Below are 16869 nucleotides of genomic sequence, written 5' to 3'. Positions count from 1 at the left end.
GTTTTAAACATCTAAAAAGGGCGAAATCGAAAAAATTTTAACAAATCGTGTTCTATTTTATTTACTGAGGATTCGCAATTAAAAGCGCCAAATAACCTTTTTTTTTTTTTTAAATTGCTCTTTTATTTTTTCCTTGCTAATTATGCGCAAAGGTTGTTTACTGTTAACGAAACAATAAAAATACAGTTATAATAATAATTTCAGTAATTGATTTGGCAGCATCTTTTTTTAATCGTAGTTTTACTTAGCAAATAGTAAAAAATTAACAAATGTTACCTGAATTGAAAGAAACTTATGTTGCAATTTATCCTTTAATGGGCCTTAGGATAGTAATATTGACCTTCTTTAATTGCTAAGGTGATCAGTCTTACTCTTCATAATACGACAAGCCAGGGTTTTCCTTTAACCCAATGAATTCATTTTCCTAGAAAAAAAATAATTCATTACCTCATGTGTGGCAGCACGACTTCTTACTTATAAACAGGATTCAAGAACCAAATTGGAGATGAAATCACCGTATTTTTTGTAATTTCCGGCTTATTCGATCAAGTTTAGGTAAAAAGTGAGGCTGAATTACTGCCCATATTAATGCCTTCAGCGCGTCGAGATAAACTCTTTGTCGTCGATATGCTTGCATGTATTTCATATACATGTATTTTTAATGAAATAATTCATAATTTAACCAAATATAAGAACTGCTTTTATATTTAATATCGATGATCAAAATAATTGTCATCAATTATTATCCCATTTCCTCTTTTCATTTGGTCTTCTCTCCTGAATCACTCTTAATTGCTCGTTAAAAATATAAAACATGCCTACACACTCACTTGTATTTTAATATAGTATATTTATCAGCGTAGGTACCTGCTATATACGACAATTCAATTAGTTTTTATTTGTTTTGATATAAATTTGTCTATTATTTCTTTACAAATATATTTTCGATCAAATAAATTTATAGATTGATAAAGATACAGAAAGGAAAGTTATTGCTGGGACATAGTGAATGATGCGCTCAAATTAGTAAAAACAAATAAAACCCTATCATCGAAAACTTAACTGACAGTACACAATGAAGTCCTGGTACCAACACTAATGCATGGAAGTGATCATGGAGATACCAAAAGAAGGATGAAAAAACATTGAATGCAGCCGAAATGCGATATCTTAGATAAATGTACGATAAAAGGGTGTGTGATAAATGTTGGAATGGTGGTATACGATAGGATTCGGACCTCACATACTAATATAAGAGTTTCTGCTTTGTAAAAAAGCTTCTTTACATCTCACCAATAGATGTCTCTAGTGAAGTTCTAGTGATTCAAGAACAAGGTTTCTAAATTGGTTCATATATATAGAACTTCCAAGAATTTGAGTAGTGTGGTTGACAATAATGGGTAGAATTGGTGAATGTTACACGTGTGTAAAGTTGCCACTTAAACCAGCCGATAAGTCAGCCCCGTAAATGCCCAGACTTCCATATTCTTCTTCATCTTTGATGAGATGTCAAAAAATAATGTGGTATACGATACTTGGCCACTGTCGTAGGGGTCTCCAAAAAGTTCAAATTGTTGCCCACTTCAAAAGAAATTTGGGTCTATCAAGATAAGCTTTGCAAGCAAGATAAGTTTGATATTATTTAAGCTTTATTTGCTTTTCAAGCGTTTGTTTTACGACATATCTAGCGTACCCTTATTTTTCTCGTTTGTAGATAATGAGCGTGTGCAAAATATTGCGATGGCTTTATTATGATAACGACGTATTTTTAACGCCTTCATAAATCTCGTCTCTACATTTGGGATCTAAAATATATCTCAAGTCCCTCACGAATATGCTGAACAATAAGATGCTCTTGATAATGAAAATGTGAAAACTTGCAGCCATTGAAATTAAGGGAAATTACCGTATGCTTATGGATTTTACATGTACATCAAAATCAATATAATATTTTCAATTGTTCAAATATATGTCATAAAAATATTAAAATTACAAATGAGTGAATAAATCACTATAGAATAAAAATATTCATACATGAGTTATAAATGAATTATTTTCAAATACAAACATCCAATTCTCACATATTTTTTCAAATGTATACTACTTCACTTCAATGATAGAAATTAATTAATTTCACGGCTCTTATTATTGTCTACATAGCTTAGCTGAATAAAGCACTCCATCGAGCATCAATTATCAAAAGTATTTTGTTCTTGTGATGAAATGAATTGAGATTAATAAAATAAATGTTATTTATTTTTTACTATTTTTAACAGTCCTACCATTCTCAGATTACTTGAAAATTGAAACTTATTTTTTTCAATTTTATGTGTTGTATTTTGATGTATTGATTATTTAAACAAACACTGACTATGCGTGTCACAAAAATCTAAATATCTCTTTCAGTTCTTCGTAGACTTAAACTGATTGACCTTATCAAATATAAACCAAAAACTTATTTCTACATATTACCTTTATTTACAAAACGTTAGTATTATGGTACAACATAAAACAATTCAAATACTTTTTGCTGACCACAAACCACGAATAGCTTTTAACACTCGGTTAGTTACAATGCCACCTTTACTATTTAAATTTTAAATACCACTATGTGTTTAAAAAAAAAAGGGTTAAACAGTTTTACTGTAAAAATATTTGAAAAAAGTATTTTGAATGTAAATTTCTATAACGTGACTGCATTTTGTTAGATTTTGATTTATTTCGTCCAGTTGATCTTTATGGACGCCATCTGGTGTTGGCCAAGCGAAAATAAACTGTTTAAACTACTCGCAATATAGAGTTTGCTTTGAAACACAGAAAGCTCGTATCTGTAAATAATGTTTAGTCCTATTATATTCTACCAGTAAGGCGGAAATACACTAACATCTGATTTTTCCTGTAAGATTTCAAAGTTCGTTTGTTAAAAGAATATAGTGAAATAAGCAATGTATTTTTTTATGAGAAAACTTTTCAAAACGCTCTCTAAACCTTTGAAAGCTTCCTCCGGTAATTTTTAAAGGTTACTGCATAAATGCTCAAAGTTTACGGAAATGTCAAAAACTCTTTGTATCGCGGAACAAACACCTATATAAAGGCGACACAAATATTAATAAACTTTCATTTTAGTAAATATAAGATGTAGATTAGTAAACTTATGATATAAGAGTATTTATTTTATTGCGAAAGTTCTCGTTATTATAAGTATGAATATGTGTAAAACATATTATTTTTTGACATCTCATCAAAGATGAAGAAGAATATGGAAGTCATTTACGGGGCTGACGACCGCCATAGGCTGGTTTAAGTGATCACTTTACACACGTGTAACATTCACCAATTCTACCCATTATTGACAACCACACTACTCAAATTCTTGGAAGTCTTCAAGTCCAGACTTCCATATTCTTCTTCATCTTTGATGAGATGTCAAAAAATAATATGAAAATAACTCCTGTAATTGGAGATAATCCAGATTTTGTGAACAAGTATTTGGACACACTCAAAATGTTGTGTAATATATGATGTTTACAAAGTCTTAAAAAAATAAATATTAAAAGCTATACTCATTACCGTTTTAGTTAGTGTGGCTATTGTTACCCTGGGCTGGCCACCTGAAGCGTATCATAACTGATCATATTTTAACTTTATGTAATTATCATCTGATCTTTGACACGATGCAGTGCCCCATGCATCATTGAGTGCAGATTAGGGTTAAATAAAAAAGCAATATATTTTTTAAAATTATGATTACAGTATACCCTTTTCATTACATAAGTTAAAAATAAAATAAATTCATCATTTGCACTAATCAGCCAATGTAGTTTCTGGTCATAAAACATGGAATACGCCCGTGCAGAGCAAAGTGCGATGTTATATTGTAAAAGTTATTCGCAAATTTTAGACGGAATAGCGAAAAGACAATTTACTTTAAAATGAAGATGGATTCTTGTCGCTTTTGTCTCTTTTCATTATTTTTTTCTTACTTAAAAATATAACTCGTGAAATAGAAGTAATTTTTTGTAGACGTTTTATAAAACTGTACGAAGCAAGAAAAACAAAGTAATACATCGCAATTTTTATTTTAATGGCCGAAATTATTGAACTGTAAAATTAGCATATTTCAATAAGTAATAGTCGATTTCTTTTGATTATTTTTGAGTACCCTGGAATTGATTAAGTTGCCCAAGGGTTGAGGAAGCTTAGGAGATTTGTTTTTGTTTATTATGTACTTAGAATGAAAATTTCCCAGACATGATAAGGCAGAGAGATAGTGGGGAAAATATTATTTATTAGCACAAATATTTTAGTATCGCTCTTGACATTGGGACCACTCGAGGCTAGAGTGACTCGGAGCACATCAACGGGAAGAGGTATCGACTGCGTGTAATTTATGGTCGGCGCTGGGATAAAGTCAGTTATGGCAAATGAGCCCGCCATAAAAATAAATGAAAGACCCGGGATATTTAAAGCTCTATTCATTTTCCGTCCTGCACCCTCCGGAGGGAAATTGTCGACGTTTAAATGCGAAGGGAATTAAAAGGCCATTATACAAAGGGCACGCCCATATCGATAACTTTCTGCTCAAGTTCGTCCTGTCGACATGGCGCTGCCAACTTTCCACAGAAAATGATTTAATTATCGTTATGTTGGCAATAAAGATAATGAAATCTAACGAAGACTGCAGACTTCTCTCTTCACCGGACTTCTTCGTGTTTATTTTCTTATTTAGCACTTCTTTTATTGTTGGACCAAAACTAGGGTAATACTTTTTCTTTAAAAAATAATTCCGTGAAGTTTTTCCGCAGCGATTTAATTTTTAATTCAGAATTACTGATATAATGAGGTTGTCATTGGCACTCGGTTATCTCTTATATATAATATATTAATTAAGTATTTGAATTGAAGTCAACGAAATATTTGATTAATAATTCACAACTATTGCACGTACATTTAATATGGATAAAATAATATCTCTGCGTTTTTTTAATGGAATTTTATTCCAAATAGCTAATGAATAAACAAGTTTTATTGATTGTTTATAAGTAAATATAAAAAAGCATTTAAAATATAAAAAAAAACTTAACAATTAAATACAAAAAAAACATTTGTTTGGTTTACATTTTAATAAATTGTCAACTTTATTTACATTTCATTACATTTATTAACATTTCGCTTCCATAGCGTAGGAATCAGGGTATTTGGCTACAGTTTTGAAGGTTCTGAGTTCGATTCTTAGAGGTGTAAAAATAAATAGACGTGTTTTATATTTAATATAAACCATTTACAACATTTTGAGTGTGTCGAAATACTTGTTCACAAAATCTGGATTATCTCCAATTACGGGAGTTATTTTCATTTTATTTTTTGACATCTCATCAAAGATGAAGAAGAATATGGAACTCTGGGTATTAACGGGGCTGACGAACGTCATAGGCTGGTTTAAGTGATCACTTTACACACGTGTAACATTCACCAATTCTACCCATTATTGACAACCACACTACTCAAATTCTTGAATGTTCTATATATTTGAACCAATTTAGAAACCTTGTTCTTGAACCACTAAAACTTCACTAGAGACATCTATTGGTGAGATTTAAACCCTTGACAAGTACGTGTGTATACAACAACAACAAAAAAACGGTTTATATTATCATGTCATCTATATAAAATGATGTAGGTGCTGAAAACTGGAAACTGAATTATGCAATGAAATAGAGTAGAAAGAAGCAAGAAGAGCTTTCTTTTGCATTATTCTATTGAATCTTCAATAAATAGAACGTAACCGTAACTTTGTACACGAGAACTTCTCACGCGAACTATTTAACCCTATCTTCCCAATCTCCAGTCGAACTACTCAATTACTCCAAAAACCATTTCAGTTCTATCTGTTTCGAAAAGGAATTGCTACCATTAAATACGAAGCCATTATCAATTGTTATCTTTTCTCTCTTATTTAACGAATGAGAAAGAAGCTAATGAAACCAAATGAAACAAACATTTTTTTTACCTAACGTCCAAGTGACTCTGAAGTCTAGCTACGGCTTATGCTACACCGCTTACCATGCCCCTACTCAGGCTTCAACTTTCAAGTTTCATAGCCTATACCTACTCGTGAGTAGATTTACTCTTTATGTTTATAGTTACTATAATTTTAATATTTATTGATTCGGCATTAACTTTGTGGAGTGACATGATTATTTTATTAAAATTAAACACTTGAATATACCACTTTATCGAGTTTTATTTTTATTTACGACTAGTTTCGAAAAAGACAGTTGTTTTCATCTTCTGGTACAAATTAAAACATTAATTTTAATTTGTACCAGAAGATGAAAACAACTGTCGTTTTCGAAACTAGTCGTAAATAAAAATAAAACTCGATAAAGTGGTATATTCAAGTGTTTCATTTTAATAAAATTACCATAATTTAATGTAATTCATGAGTGAAAATTCTAGGCAAAAACACTCCCTTAAACAAACAAAATCTTGATGATTTCTGTTTTAATAATGCTGGCTCAAAATAAATACACTATCGGAAGATGTTATAATTTTTGCAAATGGCGTCGTGCCTACGTCAATCATATTTGAAATTTGTCAACTAAACAGCTGCAGTATGCAAACAAATTGCAAAACGGGCACAAATGTGTATCAACGCTGGCAGATAAAGCCACTTGACGGATATTACCTGTTTCACTTTCAAAAATGGTAAAATATCAAATAAAGGTTTTCGTCACACAAAATCTTTTTTATTTAATCAAATACATAAGTATGGATAACCATAAACAAAATTGATGATTAATTTTGCTCTACTTTGAATCTGTTTATATACTTCAGAGGTTTAATTCACAAATATCAAATTTAATTGACGTACGACGCCAATTGCAAAAAAAAAACTTCCTATAGAGTAATTAATTTTGCGCCACCCTCTAGTACGGCAGCAATTTCAAAACATTCCCTCAAGATATTTTATGTTTTAAATTCAAGTACCTCTCTGAGACGTTTTACGAGACAAGAAAACAAATAAATCAAATTGGCACAAAATTACATAAGTAGAATGATATGAGCGATATTCTCCTTTTCCTACCATTTTCTCTCCACTTATTTTCCAATATTGCAATAATGTATATTAGAATTCAATCTGAGCTCATATATTCGCTCATCTATATGCCATCAAGTAAATTCCACTCTCTTACGCGAAAATCTGAAGCACTAAACTCATCACCGTGCATTCATTTGGTTATTGATCAAGTTGGCACTGTATCGATTTGATGCGGTGACCTTACATTATTTGGTAGCAGAAACGGTGAAAAAAATAATGAATTGTAAAAAAAAAAAAAAAATAACTCCTAAGCGGAGAAAAACCAGATATCTGAACTAGTATTTGGACACACTCAAAATGTTGTGAATAAAATAACTGGTCAAATTATAAGCTACATAAATAATTGAAAAAAATGTTTTCAGGCGTTTCTCAGAATGAAAAAATAATCCAGGGTTCGGATCTTGCATACATCCAAATTAAAGGGTCTATACTAAATAAAAGCTTTCTGAATCCAACATAGATGATTGTTGTGAAGACATATGTACTATGTTTTGAGATTGATCATATATCTAGGAGTTCCAAAGATTTGAGTAGTGTGGCTGTCAATCATGGGTAGAATGGTGAATGTTGCACGTGTGTGAAGTGATCACTTAACCACCCTATGATATATCATCAGCCCTGTAAATACTAAGATATCCATATTTTTTATTTTTTTTTATTTGTTTAATATAATTTTTTTCAAGCACACAATTTAATACAATTTCTAGACATTTCTACTTAATACAATCTTATAATTTTAGTTGCACTAAGCCTCTCCAAAAAAGATACTGAGCTCTTGTGCTTCGAGAGGGACTTTTTCTTCTTTTTTTGTTTACGAGCATAGTATCATGTTATACATTTTAAAAAATTCTATAAAGTTTAAAAATTAATATTTTTCTTCTTCTTTGTTGAGATTTCACAAAAAATTATAAAAAATGTAAATGTCATATTTTTAATAAATTATGCTAAATTCGATCAATAATACAAAAGCCATAACAACAATTTAAAAAAATGTTTGAACAGTTTTAACTATGAAAAGTCCCTGTTATTTTCCTTTGTTTTCAAAGGTTCAATTATTTTGGCGTCAGTCTGTGAGAAATGAAGCGCTAGATTCGTTTGAAAGCAGATCCCTGATTTTATCCTTTCATTCTGTTTCAGGTAGCGAGAACAGAGAACACAATTACGGGCAGCTCAAAGAAAATTCTTATCGTCCATTTCCAGAAACAAACAAAAAACACAAGTGACATATATTTCGACTGAGCACACGTAGAACGTACATTTCAATCCCATCTCTACTCGAGAAAAAGAATTCGATTTCGCAAATCGATCAAATTTCGATGAGAAACGAACATCTCTAAAGTTGAACTTTCGAATTTAGAGCGATGTGAAGTATCCACGAAGTGAGAACTTGAAGCGTTCGATATTTGAATACAAAGGAAATTCGAAATGGAAAACCCAATCAAGTAATTTAAGTTGGTGCATGGAAATATATTCTTCGAAAGATGCTTCGACACGAACAAATATTTTTGGTTCTAAAACTGTAATACACACTTGAAGCGTCGCTCGTGAGAGATTTGAATAGAGAAGTTGGGAAGTCCCGTTTGCAAAGATGAACGGGAACAGTAGCAAGAATCAGGAGAGTAATGGGGCTCTACTCGGGACTAGTAGCGCTTCCAGTACCGGCGCAGGGAGTTCGGAACACAGAAAGACAAGGGATTCCGACTGCTGCAGCGTTAACTTTCTCAAATACGTGCTACACATCTTTAATGTCGTCTTTATGGTGAGTAGAATAAATTAATTTCATTAATGATTTATTTTGTATATTAAAAGCGGTGTTAACTTTGTGGTATGGTGATAAAACGCTCTCCTTATCATTCTTCGTTCACTTTGTGTTTTTAGTGTTATTTAAATGGTGTTTCACAAAGTGAACGATGAATGATAAGGAGAGTGTCATTAATGATTATTTATATAAAAGATAAAAGTGAACTTACCATCAAAATTATACCGAACATCTTTGACAAGGGTAAAATTCGATCCATATGACCATCCTTCATACTACAATGCTGAGGTAAGATTACAGAGGAAAAATACTATATTAAGTACGAAGATGTTAGATTTTGGCCGGTTTAAAAATATCACTTCTTGGCCATATTCTGCACAAGAAATTCACATAAAAATAAAAATAATGAAAATAGAAAGTACACATTTTTAATATGGTAATATATAATAACTCATTGTTTCTGTTATTTGCGGATGACCTAAAGCTTTGATTGAAGGTGACAAATTTTGACGATTTTCATCTTCTCCAAGCAGATATATCAAATATATGTGAATGGGAAAGACGAAACAAACTAATGTTTCATTATTCACCCTGTATATAATTAATGTGTATAATTCACCCTGTATATATACTTTTCTTTTTCACTCCTTTATATAATTCATCACGTAATAACGAGAAAGGCGATGATTAGCCTATACCTATACTTCCGATACATTTTTACCGTTCCCATTTATATAATTAATTGCGGTTTTCGTTTATTTCCGAACAGAATCCATCCAATCACATTAACGTATCGTCAATCATCATTAATAACGGCCGGGTATCGGGTATGTAGGTGATTCAATTAATTTTTAACGAGCTCATCAAATAACCATTCTGATCCTCCTGAAAACAAATGATCTTATCCCATCGTTAGTTTCGAAAAGGCGATATCTCCCGTCCTTAATCTAGCCTAAGTCCTAATTGACGTTAGTTCTGCGGTCCGCCTGCTAACCCCGTGTGGATTGAACACATATCGTCATAATTAAATTACACAACGGATAATCTAACACACCACGTCGGAGTATTTTCATTAGTTTTTTTTTCATTCGGCATTTACATTTTTTATTAATGTACTGGTTGTACCCGACCACGCGTTGGTAAGGCTCATTCTGGTCAAATAGAAAAATAAGAAACTAAAACAAACACTTTTTAAATATGTACAATTTCACTTTGAAAATAATCAAAATAAGTTAAGAATAATGAATATCAATAATTACAAATAATAATAAATAAATTCTTCTTCAAACTCTTCGAATCCGCACCCTATGGTGCATAGGGCACTGCATCATATAAACGCAGTGTTATCTTGATCGTTAAACATGAAGGGAAAGTGATCATCCCTCCGCTTCAGGTACCAGTCTAGGGTGATATTAAAAAAAATATTAGAGTAAAAAATCATTAATATTTATTCGACCCTCCCCCTGGGAATCGAACCCGGGACCTCAAGTACGGTGCTGAACATTACACTCGGAGACGAACAAATAAATTAAGGAAATTTAGCTATGAAAAAAAAATGAAACATTAATGCAATCGAAAACATTGAAAATGATAAGTGACAGCCGCTATCAAGAAGCTCGCTGTCTGCCATGAGCAATATTTAATAAAACTTCTGTTGCTGTAACGTTCAACTGATGGCGCTGTGATTACGGCCAACGATTTTTCGTCAAATGCATGATTTTACTTGTCACAAGTAAGAACACCTGTTTATATTTTATTTTTTAAATTTTTTTTAATTGCGTAACTACGTCAATATCAGTAAAACATTTGTTCATCTTTAATCTTACTTACTGATATGACGTATTCATAATCTTTTCACTTACTTATAAATATTAAAAAAAAAACATAATGATAAAACAACAAGTATTCCATGTAACCATTTCTAAATACATAATCATATTTTTCTATGTGAAATTTGAGTAATTGAAAATATTTTTCTCAGCCTTATAATATCTTTAAAATAAACTTTTGAATGACAATTTTTATGAACTGGTAATATTACAAGGTAAGATATATTTGGATATGATAATGAAAACGGAAGCTTTTGTCTTTGATTATCATTTTCCAAAGTTGAGAGATGGGTTAAATATACTGGTAGTATTTTCTTTACCGTACATCTTTCAACATCCCCGTCACTTTGTACCCGTATCGCTATGCTTATCTTCGCATAACATCCCCAAATTTTCCACCTTGCTATTCCAGAGTCCTGAATTCTATAACCTATATCCTTTCTCATCGCGGGTCGTGCTATAGGAATCCAGAATGCCTGGCTAAAAGCTTAAAGGCTTGATATAACAATGGATGTAATATATCGTCCTATCTTGATAAAATTTTGGTTTCCCACTTCAAACAAGATCCACAATAGGTTCTTCATGACATAAGTAACACACGAAAAGCTTTTAAAATAATTTATAAGTACTTTTCACCTCAAATTACATATCCAATCTACTGAGCAATTTTCACAGCATATAACGTGCTCACTTTGCTTTAGTTTTTTTTATCTAAATATTGGGTTTTACGAAGGAAGAGAAATATGAAGTAACCGTTAAATGAGAAAAATAAATGGATGATGGCTTCAGTGGCTAGTGGTTGCACACTCGAACTCGTACAAGCTTGTGTAAGTTAATTTGTACTAGGATTTAAAATAACATAAATCGTTTGCTTGAAACAGCTTGATGAAAAATTCTGGTTGGTTGGTAGTATCGAAATAGTTCGAATCATTCGGCCGCATTATCTCCTTATTTGACAAGTATGTGATTATATATATATATATATATATATATATATATATATATATATATATATATATATATATATATATATATATATATATATATATATATATATACATTATCCGCCTCTGTAGTGTTATGGTCAACACGCTCTCCTACCGTACTGGAAGTCCCGGGTTCGATTCACAGGGGGGGTCAAATAAATTTAGGTGATATTCACCCTAATATTTAATAATTTTTACCGTGGACTGGTACTTGAAGCGGAGGGCTAATCCCCTTTCCTTCATATCTTAAGAACGATCAAGATAACACTGCGTTTATATTGTATAAAGCAGTGCCCTATGCAGCATCGGGTGCGGATAACGGTTAGAAGAAGGGTTATTGTCTTCAGTTTGGAATAATTTAATTGGGGGTACTTTCACTTAAATTTATCATGATTTATTTCTGTAAAAAAATTATCTGTGTAAAAAGAAATATAAAATAATTTCACATAGTACGAGAACAAACAAAAACTAACTTAAAACCAAAATTTAACATTTTCCCCTTTCGATCTTTGACCGGAAAGGGGCCATTATATGTCACAAATCTAAAAAAGTAGAAGTGTTACAACCTTTTTTAAAATAAGCAATGAAGGTTATAACGTAGCATATTAATTATGCTACCGGTTTATACAAACACCCTTCTCTTTATCAAGTTAAGCCCGATAGAGACCTACCGAGGGATTTTGTATAGCTTTGTAAAACTGACGGATCCCAATTAGGTTGAAAGCCGCTGGACATCCGTAAGGAAGCTTCCATTGTTGTAGAATCACGAACTTTGATGCAGAAACACACTTGTGCTTTGTTATACGCGCTTTACGTAACTTAATAATGACCGAGAAACAAAGATTTACTCGTGTTAAGGTATTATTACATAAAACCATTCTTAAGTTATACGTTTTAAATTGATTCGGTGGAAGTTTTGTTAGTTTTTGGGATTCAGTAAGAAGCATATTTATATTAAATTACTGAAAGTTGTAAAGTGACTTTGAAATGATTATTGTCCGAAAGGGGGCTAAATAAATTGCCCAATATTATTGTTTTCTTAGAGCGTACTTTATTATACATTTTGATATCTCAACAAATATGAAAAAGAATATGCAAGTCATGGTATTTACAAGGTTCATGATCCGTCCATAGGCCGGTTGAGTGATCACTTTACACACGTGCAACATTCACTACTCTAACCATGATTGACTGATTCGAACATCTACCATACACTGTTCGTCTGAGGGATCGTATTCCGACTGCATTTAGTCTACTTTTATGCTTCTTTTTTCAACTTCATGCTTCACAATATTTTTAATGGTACTAGGTTTCCGTTGTGTATTGCCAGTTAAGCTTTCGCAGTTAATTTGTCTTTTTTGTTAAATTTATTTAATAATTACGATGTCAATAATCAAATTTATATTTTGATCATTTATTTGTAATTATTCAGTCACCGGATTATTTACCCTACTAATGATATATTGAAAGCTGTCCCACCGCATTCCCAGATCTGTTACAGTAGCATATAGGCTTCCTGACAGATCTGCTCTTGCTAAGCATTTTTTTAAAACTAAGTTGCGAAGTTTATGTGTGTACATAAAGTAAATGTGAAACAACATAAAATACCACCAATGATATATCAATATTAAAGATGCAAACTAAATACAAATTTAATATAAATAAAATGAAACATAAAAAAAATCTCAACTGATGGCACCAATTTCCGTTATTCTTCCAAACCTTTAAAACAAGAAATAGTATATAAAAACTTGCATATTTGCAACTTTAAAAATTGGATGTTTAAAATGGGCAGAATGGTGAACATAACTAAAGTGTATAAAGTGATTACTGAAGCGACCCAAATGCCAGGTCGTCAGATCTGAAATGCTTATATTAACATCTTCCTTTGTATATTAATTATAAATATTTCATCTCTAATTGAGATACCTATAATATTATATTTTCATATTAATCTTCATCTTCAAACCCTTTACCGTACCACAATGGTGCATAGGGCACTGCATCATAAACGCAGTGTTATCTTGATCGTTAACGCACGAAGGAAATGTGATTTGCCCTCCGCTTCAGGTACCAGTCCAGGGTAATATGGAATAAATATTAGAGTGAAAAAATCACTTATATTTATTTGACCCTCCCCCTGGAAATCGAACCCGGGATCTCCAGAACGGTATTCATATTAATAAACTGAATAAATATTATGTATTTATTTTCAAGATTTTATGAATATCAAATATGACAACGTCATTCATTCTCTCAATTAACAAACAGTAAATATCCCAATTACCTGTGAAGCTTTCTAAGTACGCTTTAATAGACTTAACACATTCCATCCCACTTAATTCTAATTTTATGATCCCTTGATGTGTTAATCTGATGTAGACGTTATTCTGTTTTGGGGCTATTAAGAACTAGTTACATACTTTTACTGATAAAATCTCTCGCCTGTCACAATATTTAACACCGTTTAATTCTGTAAATAGGCTACCGGGATACTGACACATTAAAAAAGGATTATTTTTTATATTTAAGTTCTACTGTGTCGAGTGTTTGGATTAATCTAACAGGTTAACTTAAGATTATAGACAATATTTTGAGTGTGTCCAAATACTTATCACAAATTTGGATTATCTCCAATAAGAGTTATTTTTAATCTTTTTTTTACATTTCAATAAAAATGGAAAAGAATATGGAAGTCTGTGCATTTACGGGGCTTACGACCGTCACAAGCTGGTTTAATTGATCATTTTACACACGTGTAACATCCACCAATTCTGCCCATAAATCACACTACTCAAATTCTTGGAACTTCTAAATATAGGGTTCAATTTCGAAACATAGTGCATGAATCACTATAATCATTATTTAATCGATGACCTATAATTGAAAAAATTTACAAAATTTTCATTCTTTTGCAGCAATAAGTTATATGAGCTAAGTATAATTAATTATTTTTAATACAAATACCGTTTGTCATTTGAAAATGATGTGGAATGCATCGAAACACATGTCGCAGTAGATTTTAAGAAATAGTGGTACATATTTACAAAGTTAAACTTTAATTAAACATGGATTGATTTTACCACAAAGTAACTGCCGAATCAATCAATGAAAATATAATTTATAAAAACCTATAAAACTTATAAAAATTAAACCTATAAACAATAATAACCTATATTTTTTTTATCAAAAACTAAAAAAAAGAAGTCTGCGGCACTAACTGTGGGACCCGATTTGAGTTGTCAACTTTACATTTTATCAAAATGTAATTATAATATCGACTGGTTTCAACGCAAACAGGTTCCTCCGCTAGACTTACGTAACTTACTTGTTGATGTTTCTTCTTGAGAATATTTATTTAAAAAAAAACACTGCAAACTTTTTACATGATTTCTTTTAAATCGCTGTTTTAGTCAGTCTTAAGCTAAACAGTTGACGTTAATGTACATTTTTTCGTAAAATATTTCCTTTCTTTAAGTATAAAATGCTTCTTATCTTTAATTAAAAAGAAGAGTTCCTTTCCCGGAAAACGTTCAGAGTGTATTTCAAAGGAATGTAAAATAATTTCCTTAACAGATGGTAAGACAAGATGGATTAAAAATACGATATTAAAACACAGTCTTTTCTACAGTTCATTTATAATTTAACTTAATTTCCTTGCTACTGAATTTCTCTGTATAAAAAGGAACATCTAATTAGTTGTATTATGCGTAGTAATATACTTTCAAACGTAATTAAAGCGCCTTAGAAGTACAATGTAATAATGAAGTTTATCTAATAACGTGACAGCAGTAATAAGTCGAAAAGCCTTTTGTACTCTTTACAATGACATGTTAATTTGACATCAGTCGGAATATTAAAATATGTATTTAACCTTCTTTGTATGTTCTGCTTTAATTGTGTATATCAATTGAAATAAAATTATTGTAGAATTATATTAATTGTATATACAATAATTATAATATTATTTGAACTCCATTAATTACCGATAAGATTTGACTACAAAATCTGTGGAATTTGGCTGCAAGCTAAAATTTATTTTGTTAGAATTTCCAAACTCTCGAGCGACATTTACAAGATAAATCGCTCACTCCTTTCAAGAACGTCATAAATCAAAAATCGTTAATTTTCAGTTGTGCATGTTTTCGGAATGCCCAAAAAATATACTTTATCCCAGCGAACGCGGCATATTTTTAACTTAACATTTACCCGCTACAGGATAGAAAGTGTTGTTTTTGTATTTTGAAGAAAAGGTATTGTTTTTTTTTTTTTTTTTTTAAATACAATTTTTTTTCAAATGAAGAAAAAACATGGAGATTTTACCTAAAAAGATCTGCTGCACAGTAAAAAGTTCAATAAGTGGCTTGATATTTATTTTTAATACATTTTGTTTTATTTTTAAACTTCAAAAACGATCTCCTGAAAAATCAAGTTTTTTGATAAATGACGTTGTTGAAAGGAGTGAGCGATATATATGTGTCATATATTCAAGATAAATAAAAAACGATAAAAAAAATTGTAAATCGGAGTGGTTTCCGGGTTTGTTTTAACCCTTAATTATTTAATCAAACTAACATTCAATTTTGACGTGTTTGTGTTTTCATAGAAGCTCTTGTCATAGGTATCATCAGGGTATTTTATCACAATTTTGATCGCGTCATCGATTATCTGAAAGTTGCGTTAATCTATAAACTTGTGCATACTCCATGTCGAGAAAGCAGATCCAATTAAGATGACGGTTAGCGGGAACCCTAGCTGTGCTGTCATGAACGCAATATTGCTAATTGAACTGTCAGTAAATTAAACATTATTTTTTTGGGAATAAAGCAAGGGGTGCATTTTGTGTCGATAATATAAACATCCTGACAGCATCCAATACCGATTTTGGAATACCCAAATCGTTATAAACAGATAAATGTCCAGGGAATCAATCGCAATCGAATCTCTTGGCGATAAAAACCCGATACTTTATCACGAACTCGAATGATTATCAAATTTTCCAACTATATATATATATATATATATATATATATATATATATATATATATATATATATATATATATATATATATATATATATATATATATATATATATATATATATATATATATATATAAATATATATATATATATATATATATATATATATATATATATATATATATATATATATATATATATATATATATAT

General features: G+C 30.9%; 1 protein-coding gene across 2 annotated transcripts in view; it reads left to right on the top strand.

Moving 5' to 3' along the window:
* The window catches only part of LOC148303390 (CD151 antigen-like), a 278505-nt gene that overhangs the window by 172555 nt on the left and 89081 nt on the right, over positions 1 to 16869 (top strand). For both annotated transcript variants that reach the window (XM_088270105.1, XM_088270106.1), the window contains one exon: positions 8240 to 8861. In XM_088270105.1, the coding sequence (XP_088126231.1) occupies positions 8691 to 8861 (171 nt within the window). In that variant the 5' untranslated portion in view covers positions 8240 to 8690. The remainder of the gene's footprint in view (positions 1 to 8239; positions 8862 to 16869) is intronic.

Source organism: Brachycentrus maculatus, unplaced genomic scaffold (genome assembly GCF_059751285.1).
Source record: "Brachycentrus maculatus isolate JH-2025_06_01 unplaced genomic scaffold, ASM5975128v1 h1tg000370l, whole genome shotgun sequence".
In the NCBI taxonomy this organism is placed as follows: Eukaryota; Metazoa; Arthropoda; class Insecta; order Trichoptera; family Brachycentridae; genus Brachycentrus; species Brachycentrus maculatus.
The sequence above is the reverse complement of the archived record's forward strand: the minus strand, read 5'-3'. Positions and strand labels throughout refer to the sequence as shown.